The sequence below is a fragment of the Pseudorca crassidens genome, chromosome 5 (genome assembly GCF_039906515.1).
Source record: "Pseudorca crassidens isolate mPseCra1 chromosome 5, mPseCra1.hap1, whole genome shotgun sequence".
Classification (NCBI taxonomy): domain Eukaryota; kingdom Metazoa; phylum Chordata; class Mammalia; order Artiodactyla; family Delphinidae; genus Pseudorca; species Pseudorca crassidens.
In genome coordinates this window covers 31,962,092-31,986,738 of record NC_090300.1, presented here as the reverse complement: position 1 = coordinate 31,986,738, position 24,647 = coordinate 31,962,092, and the positions used below count along the sequence as shown (strand labels likewise).

The following is a 24,647-nucleotide window of genomic DNA, read 5'->3' as shown; positions in this document are numbered from 1 at the left end:
GGAATCTTCAGGAAACTGCAGTCCTGAGTCTAAAGTGAAATAATGCCCAGGCCTCTGATCTGGGAACTGCATGCAAGTCAGGGCAGTCAGATGCATCACATTTTCTCATGAAAGAAATTTCTGATGTGCTTATTAACCTTTGAAAATACCAGCTCTCAGTCCCAAAGACCTCCTGAGTCCAGATCAAACTGAAAAATAACCTTGTGACAGACCACCCAATTCTGAGCTGATGGGAATTACTTTCAACCCAGGCCAGCATGTCCCTCAGACAAAATGTTCCACATACCAAACCTGACAGCAGCCAGCTCTGGGGAGTAGGGGAGCCAAGTGTCAGCTATTATAGATCATGTCCACAGTGGCTGTGCCATGGGATGATTGCTCTGGGCCTGCGTCACAGTGGGGGCATCCGGGATGGCAGGAAGGAGCCGGCCCAGGTGCCTTTGACATTTATGTCGCTGTGCTATAGGGCAGAGTCTGCCTGTCATCACAGACAGATGTAGCCCCAGCCTTGGGCAGTTATTTTCTGTTTCGAGTGTTCAGTTTGGGGTAGAATTGTAGTTCAGTAGGTGTTGTCAGAAGAAAAGAGACAGAGTGTCATGTGGAAAATTAGGGATAAGCTGATAATTCCAGGGTTGGAAGAACTGACTCATTCACCGCACTATCTCGTGGTGGAGGACAGTCTCCCTGCCTGCTCTCTTTTGGGCCACATTCTGGGCTCGGAAGGCAGTCTCTATTATTTTCACAAGTCTCAGTGTTTTTCCTACCCCATGAAACACAAGTGAAACAGAGCTTTTCCATTGTAACAGCTGCCAGGGACCACAGAGTTTAGCCTCGTCTCTGCTTTGAATAAATTGGGTGGCCTTGGTCAAAACCCTTAATTCCAGAGCCTCAGCTTATATATAGAAGGTGGGACTATCAGTGCCTGCCTCGTCTACTTCACCAGTCTGCCATGAGGACACACAGGGCTAATGAGAAGACTGCTCTGAGTGATCAGGAAGGACTGCCCTGCAGTGCTACAGACGGTCCCACTACTCGGTGGGCTGCGTGGATTCAAGTTCTAGCATCACAGCCACATGCACAGCCCCCAGCAGCTACTTCAGAATTCTCACTCCTGCAGCTCCCAACACAACCCTACCTTTTCTCAGCCAATGACTTTGCTTTCCATTGCTCAGAGAAGAGAGAGGCCAAGAGGCAGGAAGGCCCTCTGATTCTCTACTCAGAACCTATCCACACTCTACCCATCTTTAACTCTCTGCCTGCTGGTTCAGAGGCCCCTTCCCATCAATGGACAGCATCCCCACTTAGAATCTTATTTCCTGATACTTCCTTGGGGACCTCCCCTCATCACGTATCCCTTCTCGCTTTACTCTTTCTCTTGCTACTGGTCCCTTGTCGGCGCACAACGGGGCTTTGACCAAGGAATTTGTGTCTGTAGGAACCTGTTGGGGGTTTGGACCGTGAACAGGAACAGGGCGGAAACACTCTGGGTGAGGACAAAAATGCAGCAGGTGTGGCCCTTGGGAAAGGCTTCAAAGATAAGGTTTTGAAGACTCTACGGAAGTTGCAAGGGTGTTGCTGAAAATTGCAAGGGTTCTTAGATTGTCCAGACTGTCACCCTTCTCCCTCAGTCCCTGTTCTTTCTGTCTCCGTCCCTCTCCCTGACATCTATCCTCATACCCTCATCTTGAAGAATTAAAATCCTAGTCCCTTTAGGGAAATAATGAAAAGTTCAGACTTTGTAAAATCACTGGCAGTTGAGTAATTGAAACATCACTTTTGTTTTACAAATAATAGGACTCATTCTTGCTGCACAGAGCTAGGCATCCCTCTCTCAGATTTGACCTGATGAATCCTACCAGTAGATGCAGCCAAGTTGTCTTGAAACTGTCAGTCGGAGGACCAGCTCTCTCCATTTCCCAGGGGTGAATAGAACCCCACCGAGGCCAATCAGCTTCTTTCACCAGAACTTGAACTTGATGGCAAGCATGTAAAGTCATCCCTCAGCATCCGTGGAGGATTGGTTCTGGGACTTACTTAAATACCAAAATACAAGGATGCTCAAATCCCTTACATAAAATGGCATAGTATTTGCTTATTGCCTACACACATTCTCACTTACACTTTAAATCATCTCTAGATTGCTTATAATACCCAATATAATGTAAATGCCGTATTAATAGTTGTAAATACAATGTAAATGCTTCGTAAATATTTGCTGGCACATGGCAAATTCAAGTTTTGCTTTTTGGAACTTTCTGGAATTTTGTTTCTGTGAATATTTTCAATCCACAGTTTGAACCCATGGATGCAGAAGTCGTGGTTGTGGGGACTTCCCCGGTGGCACAGTGGTTGAGAATCTGCCTGCCAATGCAGGGGACACGGATTCGAGCCCTGGCCCGGGAGGATCCCATGTGGTGCGGAGCTACTAAGCCCTTGCGCCACAACTACTGAGCCTGCGCTCTAAAGCCCGCGAGCCACAACTACTGAAGCCTGCGCACCTAGAGCCCGTGCTCCACAACAAGAGAAGCCACCCAATGAGAAGCCCACACACTGCAGCGAAGAGTAGCCCCCGCTCATCACAACTAGAGAAAAGCCCGCATGCAGCAACGAAGACCCAATGCAGCCAAAAAAAAAAAAACGTCGTGGATGTGTCATGTGTGGATTCAAAGGGCCAACTGTAGGTGGAACCACGTCATTCTGACAGCAGCCTCCTGGAGAGATTTCTCTTCAGTTCTTGCCTGGAGCTTGCATCCTTCAAGTCCTTCTTGAGGCTTGGCTGTTCAGCTTCCCCTTTAACTCTGTGAGATATTAAGCATCCTTCCCATCACTTCCATCTCTGTTTTATAGGAAAGATTTTAGTCGCTTGTAACCAGAGAATCTTAACTGATAAGCATATACCTCTGTAAAGCTCTCCCTCTGAAGATCTTCAGAAAGCCACCGACTTGGCTACCACATGACCTTCTTGTACCCTCTTTGGAAACACCAGGCATTAGATCCTGAAAGTACTTTATCCTCAGAGTCTGCAAGATAAGTACTATCATCATACCCATTTTTCAAGTGAGAGACTGAGGCTCTGAAAGATGTGGGCATCGGCCGAGGATTAAAGCTGGGACCAGGAAACTTGGTCATCCCATTAGTAAAATTTAGTGTAGCCCAAGAAAAGGAGGTTAACAGAAGGAAAGTGGGAGAGTCTCTGGCCAAGATAGCACCTCCCTCCATCTCTCTCTTTCTCAGACCTCCTACTCTGCCATTTCTGCTTCTGCTCCATTTTCCTGCCTTTCTCTGTAGACTGGCTTTCTTTGCTCACTCATTAGTGAGCATATTGCTGAAAAAGGCTGTTCCAAACCTAACTCTAAATAGTTACTCACTTCAAGCTTCTACCATCAACTATAGTTTCTGTGTTTCTTAGTTTGAAATATTGAGATAAAATCTGCTTGGTACCTGGACAGCTGGGGTCAGCTGAAAAATGTCCACCCTCCTGAAAAGATATTTATTTCCTAATCCCTGGAACCTGTGAATGTTATATGGAAACAGGGTCTTTGTAGAAGTGTTAAGGATTTGAAGATGGAGAAATTACCCTGGTTTATCTGGGTGGGCCCTAAATGCAATCGTATGTATAACCTTACAGAGTGAGGCAAAGAGAGATTGGGCACAGACAGAAGAGAAGGTGATATGAAGCAGAGATTGGAGTGATGCAGCTGTAAACCAAGGAATGCTTGCAGTCACAAGAATCTGGAAGAGACAGATTCTCCCCTACAGCCTCTGAAGGGAGCACAGCTCTGCTAATACTTTGACCTGAGTCCAGTACTACTGATTTTAGATTACTGGCAACCAGAACTGGGGGAGAATACATTTCTGTTGTTTAAAGTAACCAAATTTGTTATGATTTGCAACAGAAGCTACAGGGAACTAATACAGCAGCCAATGGATTCACTTCTTCTGCGTTAGGTGTCCACTCATTGTCCAATCAGTTAGTTTTATCCAGGGGGATGTTAAATGAACAACCACAGAGGCCTATCCTCTGGGAAAGTAGTTGGTATATTCTCAGAGAAAGGACATAGCTGGGAGACACTTGCATGCATCCCACTACTACTCCATGACACCTTTTATCCGATAGGTGTGAGAGGAAGTGTTGGGACACACTGGGCAGCAGTCATGCCTGAATGCATCACCAAGCCTAGGGCTCTCTCCTTCCCTGCCTGAATAGGGAATGAGTTCATAAACAGAGCTCTTACTGGGCAGTGGGTGAGGTGAGGTTAGAAGATGAGTCTATCTGTCTAGCTAATTCAAACAATCGTTTACTTAACACCCTTCTTTAGCCAGGTGTTGGGACAAGTTAGTACAGGCACCAGCCTATAGTCTGATGGAGGGCAAAACCTGCACATCCTGGACAGCTGGGAAGAACTTAACGGGATCCTTTCATTGTTCAGTTAGTCATTTATTCAACAAATGTTTGCTGTGTACATATGTACTAGGCTAGGTGATATTATAATACAGTGTATAAAGTCATTGTCTTCATGGCATGAGAAAAATAAGCAAGCAGATAAATGAGCAAAATAATTGAGCACAAATTGAGAAAAGAGCTACTACAGAAGAGACTTAAGGTTCCAAGACAGCAAACGGTGCGTGAGTTGATGGGGAATGGTGGTGGCAATCAGAGCTTGGAATCAGGTGTTATTTGGCGGGGTTGGTGGGGTGGGGCCCCGTGAGAAGTTTGAACGGAGAAGTCGAATGGGCAGTTGGATTTAAACCTGGGGCTGGGAGAAAAGGTTTGGGCAGGAAATTTGTTATTGAGAGCCATGGAAACGAAGGAAAGGTCTAGGAAAAAGAGCACATAAACACCTTCTACTTGTGAACAAGCGGTTTACAAGAAACAATCTATTGCTTCATAAGCAGAAATTTATTGTTTTATAAATAGACATTGCGTAGCTTCCTGCAGCCTCCTCCCTCCTCCCTCTTCCACACTGCATTTCCCAGAATGCCCTAAGAACCGCGCGAGACCCGGGATCGCTCTCAGACGCTTCCGGCGTAAGTGGCCCGGATAAGTATGGCGATCCTCGGAGCGTTTGTGTCGCTCTTCACCCCGCAGGCAGGTTCTCGGGTCACCTGGCGGGTCTGTTTCCGGGCCCGCACTCGGCCCCGGCCCGGTTCCCTGTTCCAGCCTCTGCCCGGGGTCTGCGGGGCGGGAACGCCATGCCGTGGGCTCGGCTCCGAGGCAGGTAAGTGACCTGCGAGGCGTCCGCTTGGGCGTTCTCCTGGGAGATCTAGAGCCTGCTTCAGGCTGGCGAGACCCACACGGGGGCCCCGGCTCTTCCTGCAGCGCGACCTTAGACCCAGTCGTCTCTCTCCTGTACCCGCGGGGTCTGTAGTCTACCGGGTTTGTTCATTAATTCCTTCACTTAAGCGTCAGTGCCTGGACTCCGCTCTTTGTAAAGCACAGAGCTACGTTTAGGGGATACGGTGGACTAGGACTGACATGGGTTTTGCCCTGAGCTAACTGGCGGCCCAGTGGGGAATGGCAGTACATTGTGACCCGGACTGTGATAGGGGTCGCAGAGAAGAGTGGCACTCAGACTAGGTTGAAAAGGCAAGGAAGGATTCCTGGAAAATATGGCCAAAGCTGAGACCTGGTTAATCGTGCCAGGGAGAAAACAAGAAGCATTCCACGCGGAGGAAACAGCATAAACAAAAGTCCAGAAATGAGACCGAACACAGGTAGTTTGGGAACCCACTTTGGAGGTGGGATTGATGAGGCTGGTTATGACTTTGAATCTGGATATCAAAGGAGAAATCAATGTTACTTCTCAAGTTTCTGGCTTGAGCAGTTGAGTGGAGAGTAGTCCCACTTACACCAAGACAGAGAAAATTAATTATAGGGCAGTTTTTTAGATGGGAATGAGAGGAGGAGAAATCGGGGAGAAAAGGCAGGGGTAGATGAGGTAAGGAGATGGGAAGGGAAGCAAAGTTAAACGTCTGTTTTGGACGCATTAAATTTGAGGTGCGTTTGAGATTCAAGTGGAGGTGTTGGGTATGCAGTTACATAGACATTGAGAAGTACTGGAGTAAAAATGTTAACCGAAGCTGGCGGAGTGGGAGGGACTGTCTGAGGGGAGAGTAGTGCTGAGCACGACTGTGTGCCAGGCACTGTAAGAGACCCTGGGTGCCAGAGACCAGTACAAAACAGGATTGTGGCCTTGGGAGAACACAGAGTCTAGTGGGGACACGGTGCAGTAAGCAGATCACCTTAACTTTTTTTCTAAATGGTGTTGAAAGCCATTGGTGAGTTTTAAGTATGGGAGTGACCTTGATTACACTGTTAAGATAAAAGTTCTTTTCCAGTTTTATTGAGATATATTTGATATACAGCAATGTATAACTTCAAGGTGTACAACATAATTTGATTTACATATATCGTGAAATCGTTACCCCAGTAAGTTAACGTCCATCTTCTCATCCATCTTCTCATAGAGATCCAAAAACAGGAAGAAAAAGGTTTTTTTTCTCATGATGAGAATTTTTAGGATTTACTCTCAACAACTTTCATGTATACCATACAGCATTCCTAGAATTTATTTATCTTATAACTGAAAGTTTATACCTTTTGACCGCCCCGCCCCCCCAGCACCTTGCACTTCACAAAGGTCATACGGTATTTGTCTTTCTCTGCCTGACTTATCTTAGTGTAATGCCCTCAGGGTTCATCCATGTTGTCACAAATGGCAGGATTTCCTCATTTTTTGTGGCTGAAAAATATTCTGTGTGTGTGTATTATTTTACATATTAAATTTTAAACTTCTCTGACAGCCATGATTTTCTACTAGGGCGTGATCTTTGGGATGCTTTTCTTCTCACTAATAATATTCTTTCTTAGTAACTGTAAAGACAGGATGCTATCAGGAGTGCCTACTCTAACAGAACCACCTTTTACATGTTTTTAAACTATCTTTCTGGAAAAATTCAGAAGTATCTGTAACAAAATTGTACGTTATTCACTATATTTTACATATATATATTTTACATACACGTGTGTATGTATATGTGTTTATGTGTATATAAAGATGTGAGGTATGTAACATCTCACTCTTGTGTGCACATAAACATATACGTATGTATGTAAATATGTATCATTTATCAGTCGGTACTTAGGTTGTTTCTGTGTCTTGGCTATTGTAAATAATACTGCTATTAACATGGGGTTGCAGGTATCTCTTCAACATAGTGTTTTCATTTCCTTCAGATATATTCCCAGAAGTGGAATTGCTGGGTCATATGGTAGTTTTTTTTTTTTTTAGGAACCTCCATACTGTTTCCATAGTGGCTGTACCAGTTTACATTCTCACCAACAGTGCAGAGGGGTTCCTTTTTTCTGCACATCCACACCAGCATTTGTTATCTCTTGTCTTTTTGATGATAGCCATTCTAACAGGTATGAGATGATATCTCATTGTGGTTTTAATTTGCATTTCTTTAATGACTAGTGATGTTGAGTACTTTACATGTACCTTTCATACATCTTCTTTGGAGAAATGTCTGTTCAGCCCCTTTGCCCATTTTTTAGCTGGACTATTTGTTTTTTTGTTATTGAGTTGTATGAATTCTTTATATATTTTGGATATTAATTCCTCATCAGATATATGGTTTGCAATTTTTTTTGCGTTTTGTAGGTTGTCTTTCCATTTGTTGGTTGTTTCTTTTGCTGTGCAGCAGCTTTTCAGTTTGATGTAGTCCCGCTTGTTTATTTTTAATCTTGTTGCTTGTGCTTTAGGTGTCATATACAAAAAATCATTGCCAAGACGAATGTCAAGGAGCTGTTTTCCTGTGTTTTCTTCTGGGAGTTTTATGGTTTCTGGTCTTACATTTAAGTCTTTAATTCACTTCGAGTTAATTTTTGTGAATGGTGTAAGCTAGGGGTCTAGTTTCATTCTTTTACATGTGAATATCCAGTTTCCCCAGCACCGTTTATTGAAGAGACTGTCTTTTCTCCTTTGAGTATTCTTGGTTTCTTTGTCAAATATTAGTTGGCTCTATATGCATGAGTTTATTTATGCACTCTCAATTCTGTTCCCTTGGTCTCTGTGTCTGTTTTTATGCCAGTACCATACTGTTTTGATTATATAGCTTGAAATCAGGAAGTGTGATGCCTCCTGCTTTGTTGTTCTTTCTTAGGATTACTTTGGCTATTCAGGGTCTTTTGTGGTTCCATACAAATTTTAGGTTTGTTTCTTCTGCCTCTGTAAAAAAATGCCATTGGACCCTCGATAGGGGTTGCATTGAATCTATAGATCATGCTGGGTAGTATGGACATTTTAACAATATTAATTCTTCTAATCCATGAACACAGGATACCTTTCCATTTATTTGTGTCGTCTTTGATTTCTTTTCAGCAGTGTTTTGTGGTTTTCAGTATAGCAATCTTTCACCTCCTTGGTTAAATTTATTACTAAATATTGTTTTTTTTTTTTTTTTTTTGCGGTACGCGGGCCTCTCACTGTTGTGGCCTCTCCCGTGGCGGAGCACAGGCTCCGGACACGCAGGCTCAGCGGCCATGGCTCACGGGCCCAGCCACTCCACGGCATGTGGGATCTTCCTGGACCAGGGCACGAACCCGCGTCCCCTGCATCGGCAGGCGGACTCTCAACCACTGCGCCACCAGGGAAGCCATAAATATTGTATAGTTTTTGATGCTTTCTTTTTCAGATAATTTGTTGTTAGTGTACAGAAATGGTATTGATTTTGGTATATTAATTTTGTGTCCTGCAACTTTACTGAATTTGTTGATTAGATCTAATGGTTTATTGATGGAGTCTTTAGGATATTTTTATAGATAAAATCATGTCATCTGCAAATAGAGACAGTTTCCTTTTCAATTCTGTTGCATTTTATTTCTTTTTCTTGCCTGAGTACTCTGGCTAGAACTTCCAGTACTGTGTTGAATAGGAGTGATGAGATTGGACAGCCCTGTCTTGTTCCTGACCTTGGAGGAGAGGCTTTCAACCTTTCACCATTGAGTAGATTGTTAGCTGTGGGTTTGTCATATATGGCCTTTATTATGTTGAGGTGTGATCCTTTTGTACTTAATTTGTTAGAAGTTTTTAATCGTGAATTTTGTCAAATGCTTTTTCTGCATCTGTCAAAGTAATCATGTTTTTTTCCTTTCATTCTATGAATATTGATTGATTGACCTGAGTATGTTGAATCGTCTTCGCAGCCCAAGAAATAAATCCCATTTGATCATGGTGAATGATCTTTTTAATGTTATGCTGAATCAATTTGCTAGTATTTTATTGAGAATGTTTGACCTGTAGTTTTTATTTATTTATTTATTTATTGTTGGGTCTTTGTTGCTGTGCGCGGGCTTTCTCTAGTTGCAGCGAGCGGGGGCTGCTTTTCGTTGTGGTGCGCGGGCTTCTCATTGTGGTGGCTTCTCTTGTTGCGGAGCCTGAGCTCTAGGCTCACGGGCTTCAGTAGTTGCAGCATGTGGGCTCGGTAGTCGCAACGCGCAGCCCCTAGAGCACAGGCTCAGTAGTCCTGGTGCACGGGCTTAGTTGCTTCGCGACTTGTGGGATCTTCCTGGACCAGGGCTCAAACCCATATCCCCTGCATTGGCAGGCGGATTCTTAACCACTGCACCACCAGGGAAGTCCTGGCCTGTAGTTTTCTGTTAGTATCCTTTATTGGCTTTGGTATCAGGTTAATGCTGGCCTCATAAAATGAGTTTGGGAGTGTTCCCTCCTCTTCGATTTTTTGGAAGAGTTTGAGAAGGATGGGCATTAATTCTTTAAATGTTTGGTAAAATTCATCTGTGAAGCCATCTGGTCCTGGGCCTTTCTTCATTGGGAGAATTTTTTATTACTGATTCAGTCTTCTTACTAGTAATTGGTCTGTTTTGATTTTCTATTTCTTCCCGATTTTGTCTCGGTAGATTGTATATTTCTAAGAATTTTTCCATTTCTTCTAGGTTGTCCAGTTTGTTGGCATATAGTTGTTCGTGCCTCTTATGATCCTTTGAAATTCTGTAGTATCAGTTGTAATGTGTTTTTCAGTTACAATTTTGTTGGTTTGGATCCTCTTTTTTCCTTGGTCTAGCTAAAGGTTTGTCAATTTTGCTTAGCTTTTCAATGAACGAACTCTTTGTTAATCTTTTCTGTTGTTTGAATTACATTTTTAAGAGATGACTGTGATTGTTCTGTGGAGAACGGTCAGAATGGAGGCAGGGGGATAGGTTAGGAGGCTAAGGCAAGAGATAGGATGGCCTTGACTAGAGTAGTGGCAGTGGGAAATGGAGGCTTAAAGACCGATTTATGAGGTGTAACAGGCAGTATGTTTTGTGTCAGTATCCTTTTTTGTAAAATGGGGATAATCGTAGTATTTGTGGGGTTGTTAGGAGGATTAAACGTGCCAAGTATGTAAAGTAGTTAGTACCGGCACATAGTAAATATCTAACAAGTGTCAGCTGCTAACATTACTCCTGCTGTTGGCTAGATGTGGAGGGTAAAGGAGAAATCAAGAATGACTGTAGGCTTCTGGCCCACGTGACCTGTTGGATGGTGCTAAGGATAATAGGAAAAGCAGGTTTGTGACAGGAGAGAAATTATGGGTTCTGCTTTGGCAGCATTGAACTGCATGTGAGATATCCATTGGGTAGTTGGATGGAAGATGATCTTGGCTGGAGATTCAGATTGTAGAGTCTCCAGCATATAGAAGTAATTATAGGAGGTTAGGAGATCATCCATCAAGACTGTGAGAAGGGAGGAAAGAAGAGTGTAGTTCAGAATCCTGAGGGACACCAGGACGCCAGCATTTATAGGACTAGCAGAGGAAGAGGTGGTTGGGAAGGAATGGCTTTTTTTTTTAATGGAAATGGAGGTTGGGCAAAGGGATAGGCAAGCTGCATAAGGCAGAGCTGAGATCTGAGTCTCCTCCTCTTCCGTCCAGCTTTCTTCCATGATGCCACATGACCTCTTCAGTGTCATGTCCAGTGACCCGGGCCTCTTTTTCCTAGCTGGATCCCCTCAGCCTAGAATTTCCTTCCCTTTTTCTCTGCTCTATTCAGGCGCCTGGGAAGCCTTCTTTGACCCTACCATGCCCTTCTCTGCTCCCAGGCTATGTTTAGTTTCTGCCTCTGTAATCACACAACCCCCTGTACCTTCCTTGTATGTAGCACTTGCTCTAAGGAATGTAATGGAAGAGTGGAATTGATCTAGGCTCTGGCATCAGATAAACTGCAGTTTAAATCCTGGCTCTATCATTTAATAGCTAGTTGTCTTTAGGAAGACTCCAATATCCGATATCCTCATCTACAAAACTGGGATATCAGTATTTTGTGGGTTGTTGTAAGCATTCCTGAAAATGTATGTAATGAGTGGCATATAGGAGACAACTCTGTAGATGGTAGTAACCATGATTGTTGTTAATGTTGCATTAGCTACTTTTTTCATGTTGCTTTCTTCACTAGACTTTCAGTGCCTTTTTGACAGAAACTGTATCTTTATCATAGTGAATGCTCAGTAATTTTAAATGAACGAATGAAGGAATCTTGGAGGTATTAGTATTATGCATACTGAGGTAGACCTTGTGTTAATAATTTTTATTGTTGACTTTTCCATTTAGAGGTCTTATTGGTTTGTCATTTTTGACATCTTATTTACTAAAAATTCATTTTAACAGAATCTGGTAGCTCAAAGATCAAGAAACCTACCTTTATGGATGAGGAAGTCCAAAGCATACTCATCAAGATGACAGGCTTAGATCTGAAGAAGATTTTTAAGCCAGCTATACAAGAAGTGAAGCCACCAACGTATAAGCTAATGACCCAGGCACAGTTGGAAGAGGTATGTGAATGTAAGAATATTGGTATAATACCTTCCTTTAAAGGATTAAACAAGATTTCCAGGATCCCTTCAGACACTGGTAGCTGCTCTTCCACAGGTGCTAGTGAGGGGGAGTTGCAGGCACAGAAGTGAGAAAAGAAATGTGAGCAGGCAGGCAGAGAGGAGCAGGGGGTATGGCCAAAATTAGGCAGACTGGGCGTGTGGTCCAGGCCTGGCTGTCCGGCAGAGCCGCCTCTGCTCCAGAACCAGCTTGATCAGCCTCCCTTTGTGCTGCCTGTTCCAGCTTCCTTCCTAGAGGAACATTTGTTGTGAGTACTTTGAGGCTGAGGCTTTGGTGAGATTATGAGATCCTTCTGGACAGCGTCCAACTCCAGGCAAGGGTCCTCCTGGAGTCGTGAGTATTGAGTGCTTTGTGGAAAATGCTTTGATGTATGAATATGTGAAGAGCAATAGCTCTTCTTTCTAATTCAAAAATAATTAAGAGTCATAGCAAAAAATTCAAATACCCAATAGCATATCACACGAAGGGCCCCTTTCACCTCTCAGAGGTAACCACCGTTAACAGTATGGCATGGAGCAGTGTGCTCAGTGGTTAAGGGCAGGGGCTCTGGAGTTAAGTTGCCTGGGTTCAAATCCTAGTGCTGCAGCTTCTTAGCAATTTACTTAACATTTGTGTGCCTCTATTTTCTGTCTCATAAAATGACATAACAGTAGCACTTAGCTCATAAGGTAGTTGTGGGCATTAAATGAGCCAAATTTAATACAAAATATTTAAACACATAGTAAGCACCCAATAAGTGAAATCCTTTGTCCTATTTCAGGCAGCTTTTGTGGCCTGGCTCTGTCTTAGAGCATCCCTTTGCTGTTTTGAGAGTGGTTAAGCCTGTAGCTAGTGCTCTCAGCCACACCACAGAGGCAAAGACCAGGGCCCAGGAGCCCACTTATTCATGGCTACAGCCTCTTCTCTTTGAAGTCTTTAGCATTTTTCATTAGTGTCTGCTTTTGTCAGGTGATCCTTTTGGTCTGTAACCTTGCGGCTTTCCCAAGAAATATTTTATTTCATTAGGCTACAAGACAGGCAGTCGAGGCGGCTAAAGTCCGATTAAAAATGCCACCAGTTCTGGAAGAGCGAGTGCCAATAAATGACGTGTTAGCTGAAGATAAGATTTTGGAAGGAACAGAAACAGCCAAATATGTGTTTACTGATATATCATATAGCATACCACACCGGGTAAGTGTATGTCTAATTGCAAAATGATTTTTATTTGAAATACTGTGTAGAGATGGGCCTGAGGGACGAGGGTCAACATCGTGTGACCCAGCTGTCTCTGAATCTTCCAAACCAGAATTTCTGCGACTGAGTGAGACCTGGCAGATACAGCATAAAGAAGAAAAATGCAAACCAGTACCACATCATCATGTCACCATTTCCTTACAGATTATGGACACAGTATTTCCAGATTGACTGCAGAAAAAGAGACAGGTGTGCTGAGACAGAACAAGACAGAAACCTACCCTCAAACCACAAATAGGAAAGTATCTTCAAGGCAATATAGGAGAAGGGAGATTCTGCTCAAGTTAGACTGATTTCCGTAGCTGAAGCTTTTTAAGATGGAAATTCTTGCTGATGCCAAAAAAACTCAGACTTCCTGAAGGATTTTCACTGTTCAGAATTTGCAGTAAAAATGGCAGGTTTCCCCAGATAATTTTCAGGCACCACTTCATCTGTTGTAGTTTTTATTGTCTAGCTCCTCTTCCTCTGATTGCCAGTTCCAAAAGAACACTCTGGCACTTACAAAATATATTAGTTGTTGTTTGAGCCTTTTCAAGTAAAGAGCAAAAGAGTAATTTACAGTTCAGCCCACAAAATGCAGTAGAATATTGCATAGTGATAGGGCTGGGAAAAGGGCCACCCTGTACTAATCTTTCTATCATATGTGATTTTGGTTGGAAGACATGATTTGAGCAATGTCCATGTCTGTACATCAATCACCTGTATATCTGACATAATGAACAGGGATCAGAATTTTCATTTTTAATTATAGAGTTTTTGCTTTTATATATGTTTGCAGTGCTGTGCAGGCTGGTTGTGGGAGCATTCTATAACCTGAGAGGGAGAAAGGAACTTGGAATTCAAATTACCAAAATCCTTTTGAGGAACAACTGTGGTACTTTGCCATCTGCTATTTTTTTTCTATTTGCAGTGCTTGATGAAAGTTTTAATTATATTATCCTCAGAACACATTCAGAGACTCTTAACATTTCTGAAGAGTTGAGTGTCAGTACCATCTGGTTAATTTAAACATTAATCAGATGGGTCTCATTTATCTGCTATGTGCAAGGCTCTGTGTAAGTCACTCTGGGTGTTGCAAAGAATTGTAATCCACAGTTCCTGACCTCTTCCAGTTCTGTAACAATATTAACAATATCTGAGAGGTGTTAAGAATCCTGCACGTGATAAATTGCCAGTTGGGTGGTACACACAGTGGGTGGAATTCAGTGGAGGAAGCAGTCCTGTGGCCTGGGATTTGGCAGGCGGACCAGCCAGTCTGACACTTTTGTCTCCAGTATGAGGCATCGCAGAGGTGTGGGATTAAGACTCCACACCTTTGGGTTTGTTCCTTCAGTCCCTGGGACTTTAAACATAAATCATAAAGTAGTAAAGTCTGTCTGTGTGAGACTTTAGGATGGGGAAATGAAATAATTCAGAAAGGTTTTATAGCACTTCTTTCTTTTGAAATGGATTTAGATGAATCTCAGGTCACCTTTTTTTAGTTGAACCGTTTTATGTATCGAACCCACTTGAAGGCTATAGATCACATTTAGTACATACTTTGATTTAGGTTTCTGCTTGTCAGAGGCACGGCAGTGATTAGTGAAGGGAGTATCAAATCTCGCCAGGTCTTTGAGGCTTACAGTTATCGTTGAAATCACACAGATGATTGCATCTTATGTTTCCCGGTTGCATTTTATATTGTTGATTGCAGGTTATTCTTATAATGGTGCTTAGTGGGACACTGGAACTAAAAATTAAGTCCTCACGGCCTCATCCTTGACTACGTTTTCTATTTCAGGAGCGTTTTATTGTCGTCAGAGAACCAAGTGGCACACTACGCAAAGCCACTTGGGAAGAAAGGGACCGGATGATTCAAGTTTATTTCCCAAAAGAAGGTCGTAGAGTTTTAACACCAGTAATTTTTAAGGAAGAAAATCTTCAGGTAAGGTGATTTTGGTTTCATAGAGGTAGCGCTGATGGTTTCTTTGTTGAACAGTTGGCTCTGGTGCTGCTAGGCCTTTTGCTTTGATAAACAGACATTTCTAATGATAAGGAGGGTTATTTATCTTGTAATTGGCTTAGGTAGGATTTGAATCCAGGTGTGACAGTTACGAAGCCTGTGTTGTTTCTGCATCCCTCTTGCTGGGCACAGATGTGGCCTGTGTGTGGATGGGCAGGTCCGGCATGGCGTCAGGACAGGTGTTGCACTCTCATGTTCTTCTCATCTAATTCTGTGTGTTGGTTTAGACCATGTACAGCCAGGACCGGCATGCTGATGTCCTCAATCTCTGCGTTGCCCAGTTTGAGCCAGATTCTGCTGAATATATCAAAGTGAGTATATTCTACAGTTTCTAAAGTATGGGCTTAAGTGTGATTACGAGTATGATTTTTTAGTCCAGCACAATGAGTTAGGTTATAACCTTTGATACAGGGGAAAAGAAGGGAAATGCCTGAACACCTATCAAGTGCCTGATGTACACCAGATAGATATTTTCATCCTCACAACCCTTGACTGAAGGATGAGAGAATTTAAGAGAGTTAAGTAACTTGTTGAAAGTTGCACAGCTAGTCAGTGGTAGAGGTAAGACCCAAACTTGACGGCAAAGACTATTCTTTTTTCAGTTAATCACACAAGAAAACAGTTGTTCACGGAAATTTGCCAGAATGCAGTGTATGTATCTTACAGTTCAGTTTAATAAATAATCATATAGTACCTTCCATGTATAAGGTATTGTTGTGGAGGTGTAGGTTATGGCATGAACTAGGATAGGGAGCCCTGTCAGAGTCCACAAATGATTGTGGGGAAGAGTGCTAGTTAAGTATACAGATAATTAGCACTGTAGGTCTAAGATGTTAGGTGCTAAGAGAAGGTTACAACGTGCTCTCAGGCGTCATAGGGTTCTTGAAGAGGGTTCTAGAAGGGCAGGGAACATTATGGCTGGTGGAGTTGGGTGAGGAGAGGTGTTTCAGGTAGAGGGGAAAGTATGAACAACAGGCAGGAAACAAAGTATACTTGAGAAATGGCCAATCATCTGGTTTGCTTGTACATGCAGTGTATATGTAGGGGAGTGGTTCAAGATTAAGCTAGAAAGGTAGATGGGGCCATATCACAGGTGACCTCAGATGCTAGGCTGATGAATCTGGACTTCAGTCAGCAGCCTTTTGAACACAAGAATGCCCTCATCAAAGTCCTCATTTAGGAAGATCACTCTAGAAGAACTGAAGGAACATTCGTTAGTAAGTTAGTGTGGGGTAGCTGATTGGATAGGGAAAAAAGGAAGTGGTGGCCCATTATTTCCAGTGGTCCATATATATATATATATATATATATATGTAATAGGAGCTTAATAAATAGTGCGTGGCTGGGCTTCCCTGGTGGCGCAGTTGTTGAGAGTCCGCCTGCAAATGTGGGGGACACGGGTTCGTGCCCTGGTCTGGGAGGATCCCGCATGCCGCGGAGCGGCTGGGCCCGTGGGCCATGGCTGCTGAGCCTGCACATCTGGAGCCTGTGCTCTGCAAGGGAAGAGGCCGCAACAGTGAGAGACCCGCGTACCACAAAAAAAAAAAAAAAAAAAGTGCGTGGCTGCTGTAGAGTAATTGATCTGGCTATAAATGTTTGGCAGACTTGTTTCAGGCCCTATATACTTTGACAGTAGAGGCTGGTCTAAATCATATCTGCTGGTTAGTGATAGTGGAGGCCGGTATAAGTAGACCTCGTTTACTGATACCTTCTTGGGCAGCTCACATGCTAGTAGATGTATACCCAGTAATGCTGCTCACTTCTATTTATTTTCATATCTCTGAAAAGTTGCATTTTGTGTGGACAGATTCATCATCAGACCTACGAAGATATAGATAAATATGGAAAGTATGACGTTTTACGTTCAACAAGACACTTTGGTGGAATGGCTTGGTATTTTGTAAATAAGAAAAAGATTGATGGTTTACTGATTGACCAGATTCAGAGAGATTTGTAAGTATGATCTTAGTAAGTAAAGAAATTCTTATTATCATTAAACTTGTATTTAATCTATGTTATTTTTCCAGTGATAACAATGTACTGTCCAGTGATAGATTTCACTTACCTCAGTTTGTTTATGGGTTTGTTTTTCCAGTATAATCCAGTTTTCTCAGTCTTTGCTTCTGTGTTGTGTAAACGGGGCTGGATTCTTTGAAAGAGTAAATGGCTTTGGATCTGTACTGTATACCCTGGATATTGACTTATCCCTGGCCTTACTGGTGCTCCTGGATACCAGTGAACTTTCCATATACTTAAAGGGGATTAAATAGGAAATGTAAAGAAGTAGACATAAGCTCTGATGGGTGCTTTTCAGTAAAAGTCATTTAATTTATGAAAATACTCTTGCTTTTGATCCTCCTTGTTTTTGCAAGATTTTTAAGGCATTAAAAAGGTTACAGGTTTTTTTCAAAGTTGTGTGAAACAAAGAGTGTCTGTTGTATTTTAGCATTCAACTGGTGTGCACCCAGCCTTCTAACTGAAGTAATACTTTACAACTTGTGATGAACTGAGGAGATTATTTTTGAGTATCTTTCCACTGGTTGAGTTAGAGAAAGGCCAAAATAACAAGGAAAAGAAACCAACACGGCTGTAGTAAGAAAGTCACCAGAGAGCTTAGTGATTATTGCCATCTTGAATGTAAGGAGTTTTGACTCAGACTATCCTCCGTGTAATCTGAATCGTTCACACAAAGGTAAGGCATTTGGAACTAGAAGGTTCCATATTGTCTAAGAATTACAGCCCATGTGGAAACAGTGTCATTTCTCATAGAAACATCATTCCTAATGGTAAGTGATTTCCAGGCTAGCCCTCTTCTCCAGCATATGTAGTGTAATCCAATTCAGAGGGCAGAAATATACCTTCATCCCACATAAGCAAGAGGCTGCTGCTGGTCATGAGGATGCTCAAAAATGACTTGCCTTTAGGTGCATTAGCAGTGACATCTCCTGTGAATGAATTTTCTTATAAAGCTTCTCAAATGTAAATATTCTGAAATTATTTTATTATAAAAAGAATTTAACTTTTTTTTATTTTTTGCGCTACGCGGGCCTCTCACTGTTGTGGCCTCTCCCGTTGCGGAGCACAGGCTCTGGAGGCGCAGGCTCAGCGGCCATGGCTCACGGGCCCAGGCGCTCCGCGGCATGTGGGATCTTCCCGGACCGGGGCACGAACCCGCGTCCTCTGCATCGGCAGGCGGACTCTTAACCACTGCGCCACCAGGGAAGCCCGAATTTAACATTTTTTATAAGAAATTAGAGCAACACAGAAATGTACTTCTGGACTTCCCTGGTGGCGCAGTGGTTAAGAATCCACCTGCCAATTCAGGGGACACGGGTTCTATCCCTGGTCCAGGAAGATCCCACATGCCGAGAAGCAACTAAGCCCGTGCATCACAAGCGTGCGCTCTAGAGCCTGCGAGCCACAACTACTGCGCCCACTTGCCTAGAGCCCGAGCTCTGCAACGAGAAGCCACCGCAGTAAGCCTGCGCACCGCTGTGAAGAGTAGCCCCTATTCACTGCAACTGGAGAAAGCACATGCACAGCAATGGAGACCCAACACAGCCAAAAAGGAATAAATTAAAAAAAAATGTATTTCTTTGAAAATTAAGGTTCTTTATTGAGGAGTACTAATAAGCGATATTATAGTAATACTCATCACACGTACGCTTTACCTGTGAAGCAGTTCATTTGCATACTGGGAGGGAATTTTGAGTTCCCTGAATTTCCTGATCTGCTTAAGTAAAACTTCCTGTGGGAATGCTGAACAGGACAGTTTGCTGCAAATCCCAGGCTAAACAGTAGAGGGTGCATGTCCTCAGTGAATGGAGCCCAGGCCAGAATTGAGATTCTGCACATTTATTTCAAACTGAAGTTCCACTGTTGGTTTTGAATTGAGATGCCTTTAAAATCTTTGCATGTAAATTTATTTATTTTTTTTAAATTTCAAATATGGGCTGGGTGTGAAGCTAAATTATTCTGTGAGACACAGGCATTGTACCGTAGCATGAACGTAAAGAAGCCCTAAGCATGACTAAGATATAGAAACCCATTTAAGCTCTTGATGGGTTCACGTGGTTATGCTCTAAAGAGAATTACTGCTATCTTTTGTTGTCATGTTTATTGGACTATTAGATTATAACAAACACAACAGATTTATACTGAACATTAAAAAAATATTTTTCCTCTGGAAAGTTTTACTTTCTCACTTCTGGCTTCTCAGTTCTACCAAGACATGGCCTTTAGGGTGGATGGGCCTTGGACTGAGCCCAGAGCATCTCTCAAAGGTCACCATGTCTTGAGAAATTCTTTACCCCACTCTAGAAGGGTTTTTATTTTTCCTTTAACATCTTTATTGGAGTATAATTGCTTTATAATGTTGTGTTAGTTTCTGCTCTATAACAAAGTGAATCAGCTATATGGATACATATATCCCTATATCCCCTCCCTCTGGCATCACCCTCCCATCCTCCTTATCCCACCCCTCTAAGGTGGTCGCAAAGCACCGAGCTGATCTCCGTGCTATGCGGCTGCTTCCCACTAGCTATTTCACATTTGGTAGTGTATATATGTCAATGCCACTCTCTCACTTTGTCCCAGCTTACCCTTCCCCCTCCCCATGTCCTCAAGACCATTCTCCACGTGTGTGTCTTTATTCCTGTCCTGCCCCTAGGTTCTACAGAACCATTTTTTTTTTTTTTTTAGATTCCATATATATGTTAGCATACAGTATTTGTTTTTCCCTTTTTGACTGACTTCACTCTGTATGACTGACTCTAGGTCCATCCACCTCACTACAAATAACTCAATTTCGTTTCTTTTTATGGCTAATATTCCATTGTATATATGTGCCACATCTTTATCCATTCGTCTGTCAGCGGACACTTAGGTTGCTTCCATGTCCTGGGTATTGTAAATAGAGCTGCAAAGAACATTTTGGTACATGTCTCTTTTTGAATGATGGTTTTCTCAGGGTATATGCCCAGTAGTGGGATTGCTGGGTTGTATGGTAGTTACACTTTTAGTTTTTTAAGGCACCTCCATACTGTTCTCCATAGTGGCTGTATCAGTTTACCTTCCGACCAACAGTGCAAGAGGGTTCCCTTTTCTCCACACCCTCTCCTGCATTTATTGTTTCTAGATTTTTTGATGATGGCCATTCTGACCGGTGTGAGGTGATAGCTCATTGTAGCTTTAATTTGCATTTCTCTAATGATTAGCGATGTTGAGCATCTTTTCATGTGCTTTTTGGCCATATTTATTTCTTCTTTGGAGAAATGACTACTTAGGTCTTCTGCCCATTTCTGGATTGGGTTGTTTGTTTTTTTGATATTGAGTTGCATGAGCTTCTTGTATATTTTGGAGGTTAATCCTTTGTCAGTTGCTTCGTTAGCAAATATTTTCTCCCATTCTGAGAGTTGTTTTTTCATTTTGTTTATCGTCTCCTTTGCTGTGCAAAAGCTTTTAAATTTAATTAGGTCCCATTCATTTATTTTTGTTTTAATTTCCATTTCTCTAGGAGGTGGGTCAAAAAAGATGTTGCTTTTATTTATGTCACAGTGTTCTGCCTATGTTTTCCTCTAAGAGTTTTATAGTGTCTGGACTTATATTTAGGTCTTTAATCCATTTCGAGTTTATTTTTGCATAGGTGTTAGGGAGTGTTCTAATTTCATTCTTTTACATGTAGCTGTCCAGTTTTCCCAGCACCACTTATTGAAGAGGCTGTCTTTTCTCCATTGTATATTCTTGCCTCCTTTATCAAAGATAAGGTGACCACATGTGCGTGGGTTTATCTCCGGGCTTTCTATCCTGTTCCATTGATTTATATTTCTGTTTTTGTGCCAGTGCCATACTGTCTTGATTACTGTAGCTTTGTAGTATAAAGTCCGGGAGCCTGACTCCTCCAGCTCCATTTTTCTTTCTCAAGATTGCTTTGGCTATTTGGGGTCTTTTGTGTTTCCATACAAATTGTGAAACTTTTTGTTCTAGTTCTGTGGAAAATGCCAGTGGTAGTTTGATAGGGATTGCATTGAATCTGTAGATGGCTTTGGGTAGTAGAGTCATTTTCACAATGTTGATTCTTCCAATCCAAGAACATGGTATATCTCTCCATCTGTTTGTATCATCTTTAATTTCTTTCATCAGTGTCTTACAGTTTTCTGCATACAGGTCTTTTGTCTCCTTAGGTAGGTTTCTATTTTATTCTTTCTGTTGCAGTGGTAAATGGGAGTGTTTCCTTAATTTCTCTTTCAGATTTTTCATCTTTAGCATATAGGAATGCAAGAGATTTCTGCATTTTGTATCCTGCTACTCTACCAAATTCCTTGATTAGCTCTAGAAGTTTTCTGGTAGCATCTTTAGAATTCTCTATGTATAGTATCATGTCATCTGCAGACAGTGACAGTTTTACTTTTCTGATTTGGATTCCTTTTCTTTCTTTTTCTTCTCTGATTGCTGTGGCTAAAACTTCCAACCTATGTTGAATAATAGTGGTGAGAGTGGGCAACCTTGTCTTCTTCCTGATATTAGCGGAAATGGTTTCAGTTTCTTACCACTGAGAACGATGTTGGCTGTGGGTTTGTCATATATGGCCTTTATTATGTTGTGGTAAGTTCCCTCTATGCCTACTTTCTTGCAGGTTTTTATCATAAATGGGTTTAAATTTTGTCAAAAGCTTTTTCTGCGTCTATTGAGATGATCATATGGTTTGTATTCTTCAACTTGTTAATATGGTGTATCACACTGATTGACTTGCCTATATTGAAGAATCCTTGCATTCCTGGGATAAACCACACTTGATCATGGTGTATGATCCTTTTAATGTGCTGTTGGATTCTGTTTGCTAGTATTTTGCTGAGGATTTTTGCCTCTATGTTCATCAGTGATATTGGCCTGTAGTTTTCTTTGTGACATCTTTGTCTGGTTTTGGTATCAGGGTGATGGTGGCCTCTTAGAATGAGTCTGTGAGTGTTCCTCCCTCTGCTGTATTTTGGAAGAGTTTGAGAAGGATAGGTGTTAGCTCTTCTCTAAATGTTTGATAGAATTTGCCTGTGAAGCCATTAGAAGGGTTATTTTTATGTACCCTCTCAGCTTTGAGGTGGCAAATGGTAGGAAGGTATTGACTATGTGAGAGCACAGAGATTATTTAGTTTGGGGAAGGCTAGGTAAGTTTTAAGGTTGAAAATTGTTTATAGGTTTCACAAAAGATAAGTACAAACTGTAAGAATTGAGCTTTTTTGTTATGGCTTCATCATAGATAGTTGTGTGACACTAGATAGGTTGCTGAGGTAGAACCTGACTTTCCTTTTGTTTGGTATGCATAATTGCACATTTGCTTCCCTAGGATGCTGATTTTTAACTGATGTGTTCCTGGGAATACAGGAGGCCTGGGAGTCTTGCCTTGGACTAATAAAATGCTTCATACAGAGGCATCTGTCTCAATGAAAATTTGTTAGCAGATGTCACTGCAATGGTGGCACTGAGCAATCCCCATGACCACCAGCCTCCCGCTTATGTAGGATGAAGGTACAGTCACACCCCCCCTGAGTTGCATTATGTTATCTGCTGATGATGTGGGCTGGCTTGGAAATCATCTACCATTAGAATGCTGTCTCTACAAGAAATGATGTTCTGCTTCCAAAAAGGATACAGCCACATTTAGAATATATTCACTGTCAGAAATTGGGCCCTGCCTGTATTGACTCCTGCCCTACCTATCTCAGAGTTGAAATGAAGCCTAAATTAGACAGTATTCCTGAAAGTGCCTTTGAAAATATGAAACTGAAGGCCATAAAAATTTTTTTCTGGCCCAAGGGAAGTTTGAAATGTAATTTAAAGTTTGGCACATTTATAGGACTGTAAAGCAAAAGAAGAAAACAGTACAAACAAAAATTAAAAAAGAAGAAAACAATAAACCTTTTTAACAGTAAACCCTTTCCCTCTAGAGTCGATGATGCCACCAGCTTGGTCCAGCTTTATCACATCCTCCATCCAGATGGCCAGTCAGCTCAAGAGGCCAAAAAGCAGGCGGCTGAGGGATTACATTTAGTTAAGGTAAAGGGACTTTTTTTTCACATTAGCTACTGTGTGGTGACTGAGTTGGAAAGAATTTTTAAGTGGGTCATATTTAATATTTCTTTAGCCTGGACAGTAGAAACAGAGCTGCTGCTGGAGTCCAAGAAGTTCACACAGTGGGGCAGTAGCCCCCTTGTTTTTTGCAGTACTGGCAACTAAGTGGTCAGGTCACCAGCAGGGCGTGGTGGAGGACTGCTGGGTAGTACACGTCCCCAGTGCAGCTTCCTGTCCTCCAGTTTGGTCACATTCCTGTTCAGGTGTCCAGAAGCTGGGAGGGTAGTGCTTGTATAATACCAAGCCTTAGTTGTGCTATCATTTTGGAACTGCATACCTCTCAAAACTATGGGCTAACATAGATGTCTCTGTAAATGTTGAGAGACGATTTTTTTCAGGAAGGGAAGGGGAGACCATTGTATAATTTTCATCTCTAGATTCTAATGCTCAGGTTAGACATGTATTTGTGGATCTGGCTTCTATCCCAATATTACTTCATGCATACTTCAAAGCAGTTACAAAGCTTACTAAGGATAAAAACAACCAGTGATGATGACATCATCGGTGGGGTAGAAAAAACCATTCTTTAAAGTGAAAAATCAGTTTGCTAACTCTTATCCTCCAGATTTCTCCTAAACCTAATGGTTTTTATTTTGATCCAGCAATGTCAGGTTTCTTAATTTTTTTCTGAAAGATGGCATCCATATTTGGATACCTCTGGTGTTTGTTTAGAATTAGTGTTGCTTTAACTGTGATACTGTTCTCTGTCCATGTAGTATGCTTATTGTTTGGTAATCTGAAAAATACTGGAAATGTGGAAGGCTTTTTAAACTGGGACTTTCCTTTGCTACTACAGAAATGTTTGTTAGTGATGTCTCAAAACTAAAAACTATCAATAGTATATGCTCTATTATTTTCAAACTTTTTTTTTAAACAGGTCTTTGCAGAAACAGAAGCACAGAAGGGAGCATATATAGAATTAACACTGCAAGCTTATCAAGATGCATTCATTAGCAATTCTGCAGCTTCCTAAAAATACTTTTTTTAAATAAATTTCATTTTACTAAATACTGGCTAGTTTTCTCTGTTAATACTGAGCGGTTTAAAAATGTCAAAATTGGGAGTTCCCTCCCTATAAAATTACTTCTTTTGTTTTTTAAGTTCCAAGTAGTGCCTCTATCAGAAATACAAAGAAAAACTTGTTACTCTGCTCACTTTCCTAGGCTACAAGGGGATAACTGAGAAGTACATCTTAGTGCCTGGTTATGAATTTTTCTAATCATGTCAGATGAGTACAGTGTAACAAGAAAGGAAAAAAAAAGTACTATGCCTCTCTGTGTTACCAAATGGGCCAGTCAGTCGGTAATTTAACTAGAGCCCAGCTTAATGAGGTCAGAGGAGCTGGAGTTTCAGACCCTGATTCCAGAAACGGGTACCTACCAGACAAAGTCAGGGC

The 24,647-nt window shown here is 41.9% G+C and overlaps 1 protein-coding gene across 2 annotated transcripts; it reads left to right on the top strand.

Annotated features, from left to right (window-relative positions):
- Positions 1-5,016: 5,016 nt before the first annotated feature.
- On the top strand, positions 5,017-24,259 carry MRPS22 (mitochondrial ribosomal protein S22). Of its 2 annotated transcripts, XM_067737674.1 has the most exons (8): positions 5,017-5,219; positions 11,668-11,831; positions 12,898-13,062; positions 14,906-15,049; positions 15,355-15,438; positions 16,935-17,080; positions 23,068-23,176; positions 24,129-24,259. In XM_067737674.1, the coding sequence occupies exons 1-8, from the start codon at positions 5,048-5,050 to the stop codon at positions 24,222-24,224; spliced, it is 1,080 nt and encodes a 359-aa protein (XP_067593775.1). In that variant the 5' UTR covers positions 5,017-5,047; the 3' UTR covers positions 24,225-24,259. The 2 variants fall into 2 exon arrangements, with proteins under 2 accessions (XP_067593775.1, XP_067593776.1); XM_067737675.1 differs by lacking the exon at positions 12,898-13,062.
- Positions 24,260-24,647: the final 388 nt, after the last annotated feature.

Coding starts and splice junctions, on each gene's coding strand:
- MRPS22 (XM_067737674.1), top strand. CDS start 5,048: ATGGCGATCCTCGGAGCGTTTGTGTCGCTCTTCACCCCGCAGGCAGGT. Junction 5,220..11,667: donor TGGGCTCGGCTCCGAGGCAG/GTAAGTGACCTG, acceptor TCATTTTAACAG/AATCTGGTAGCTCAAAGATC. Junction 11,832..12,897: donor CCCAGGCACAGTTGGAAGAG/GTATGTGAATGT, acceptor TTATTTCATTAG/GCTACAAGACAGGCAGTCGA.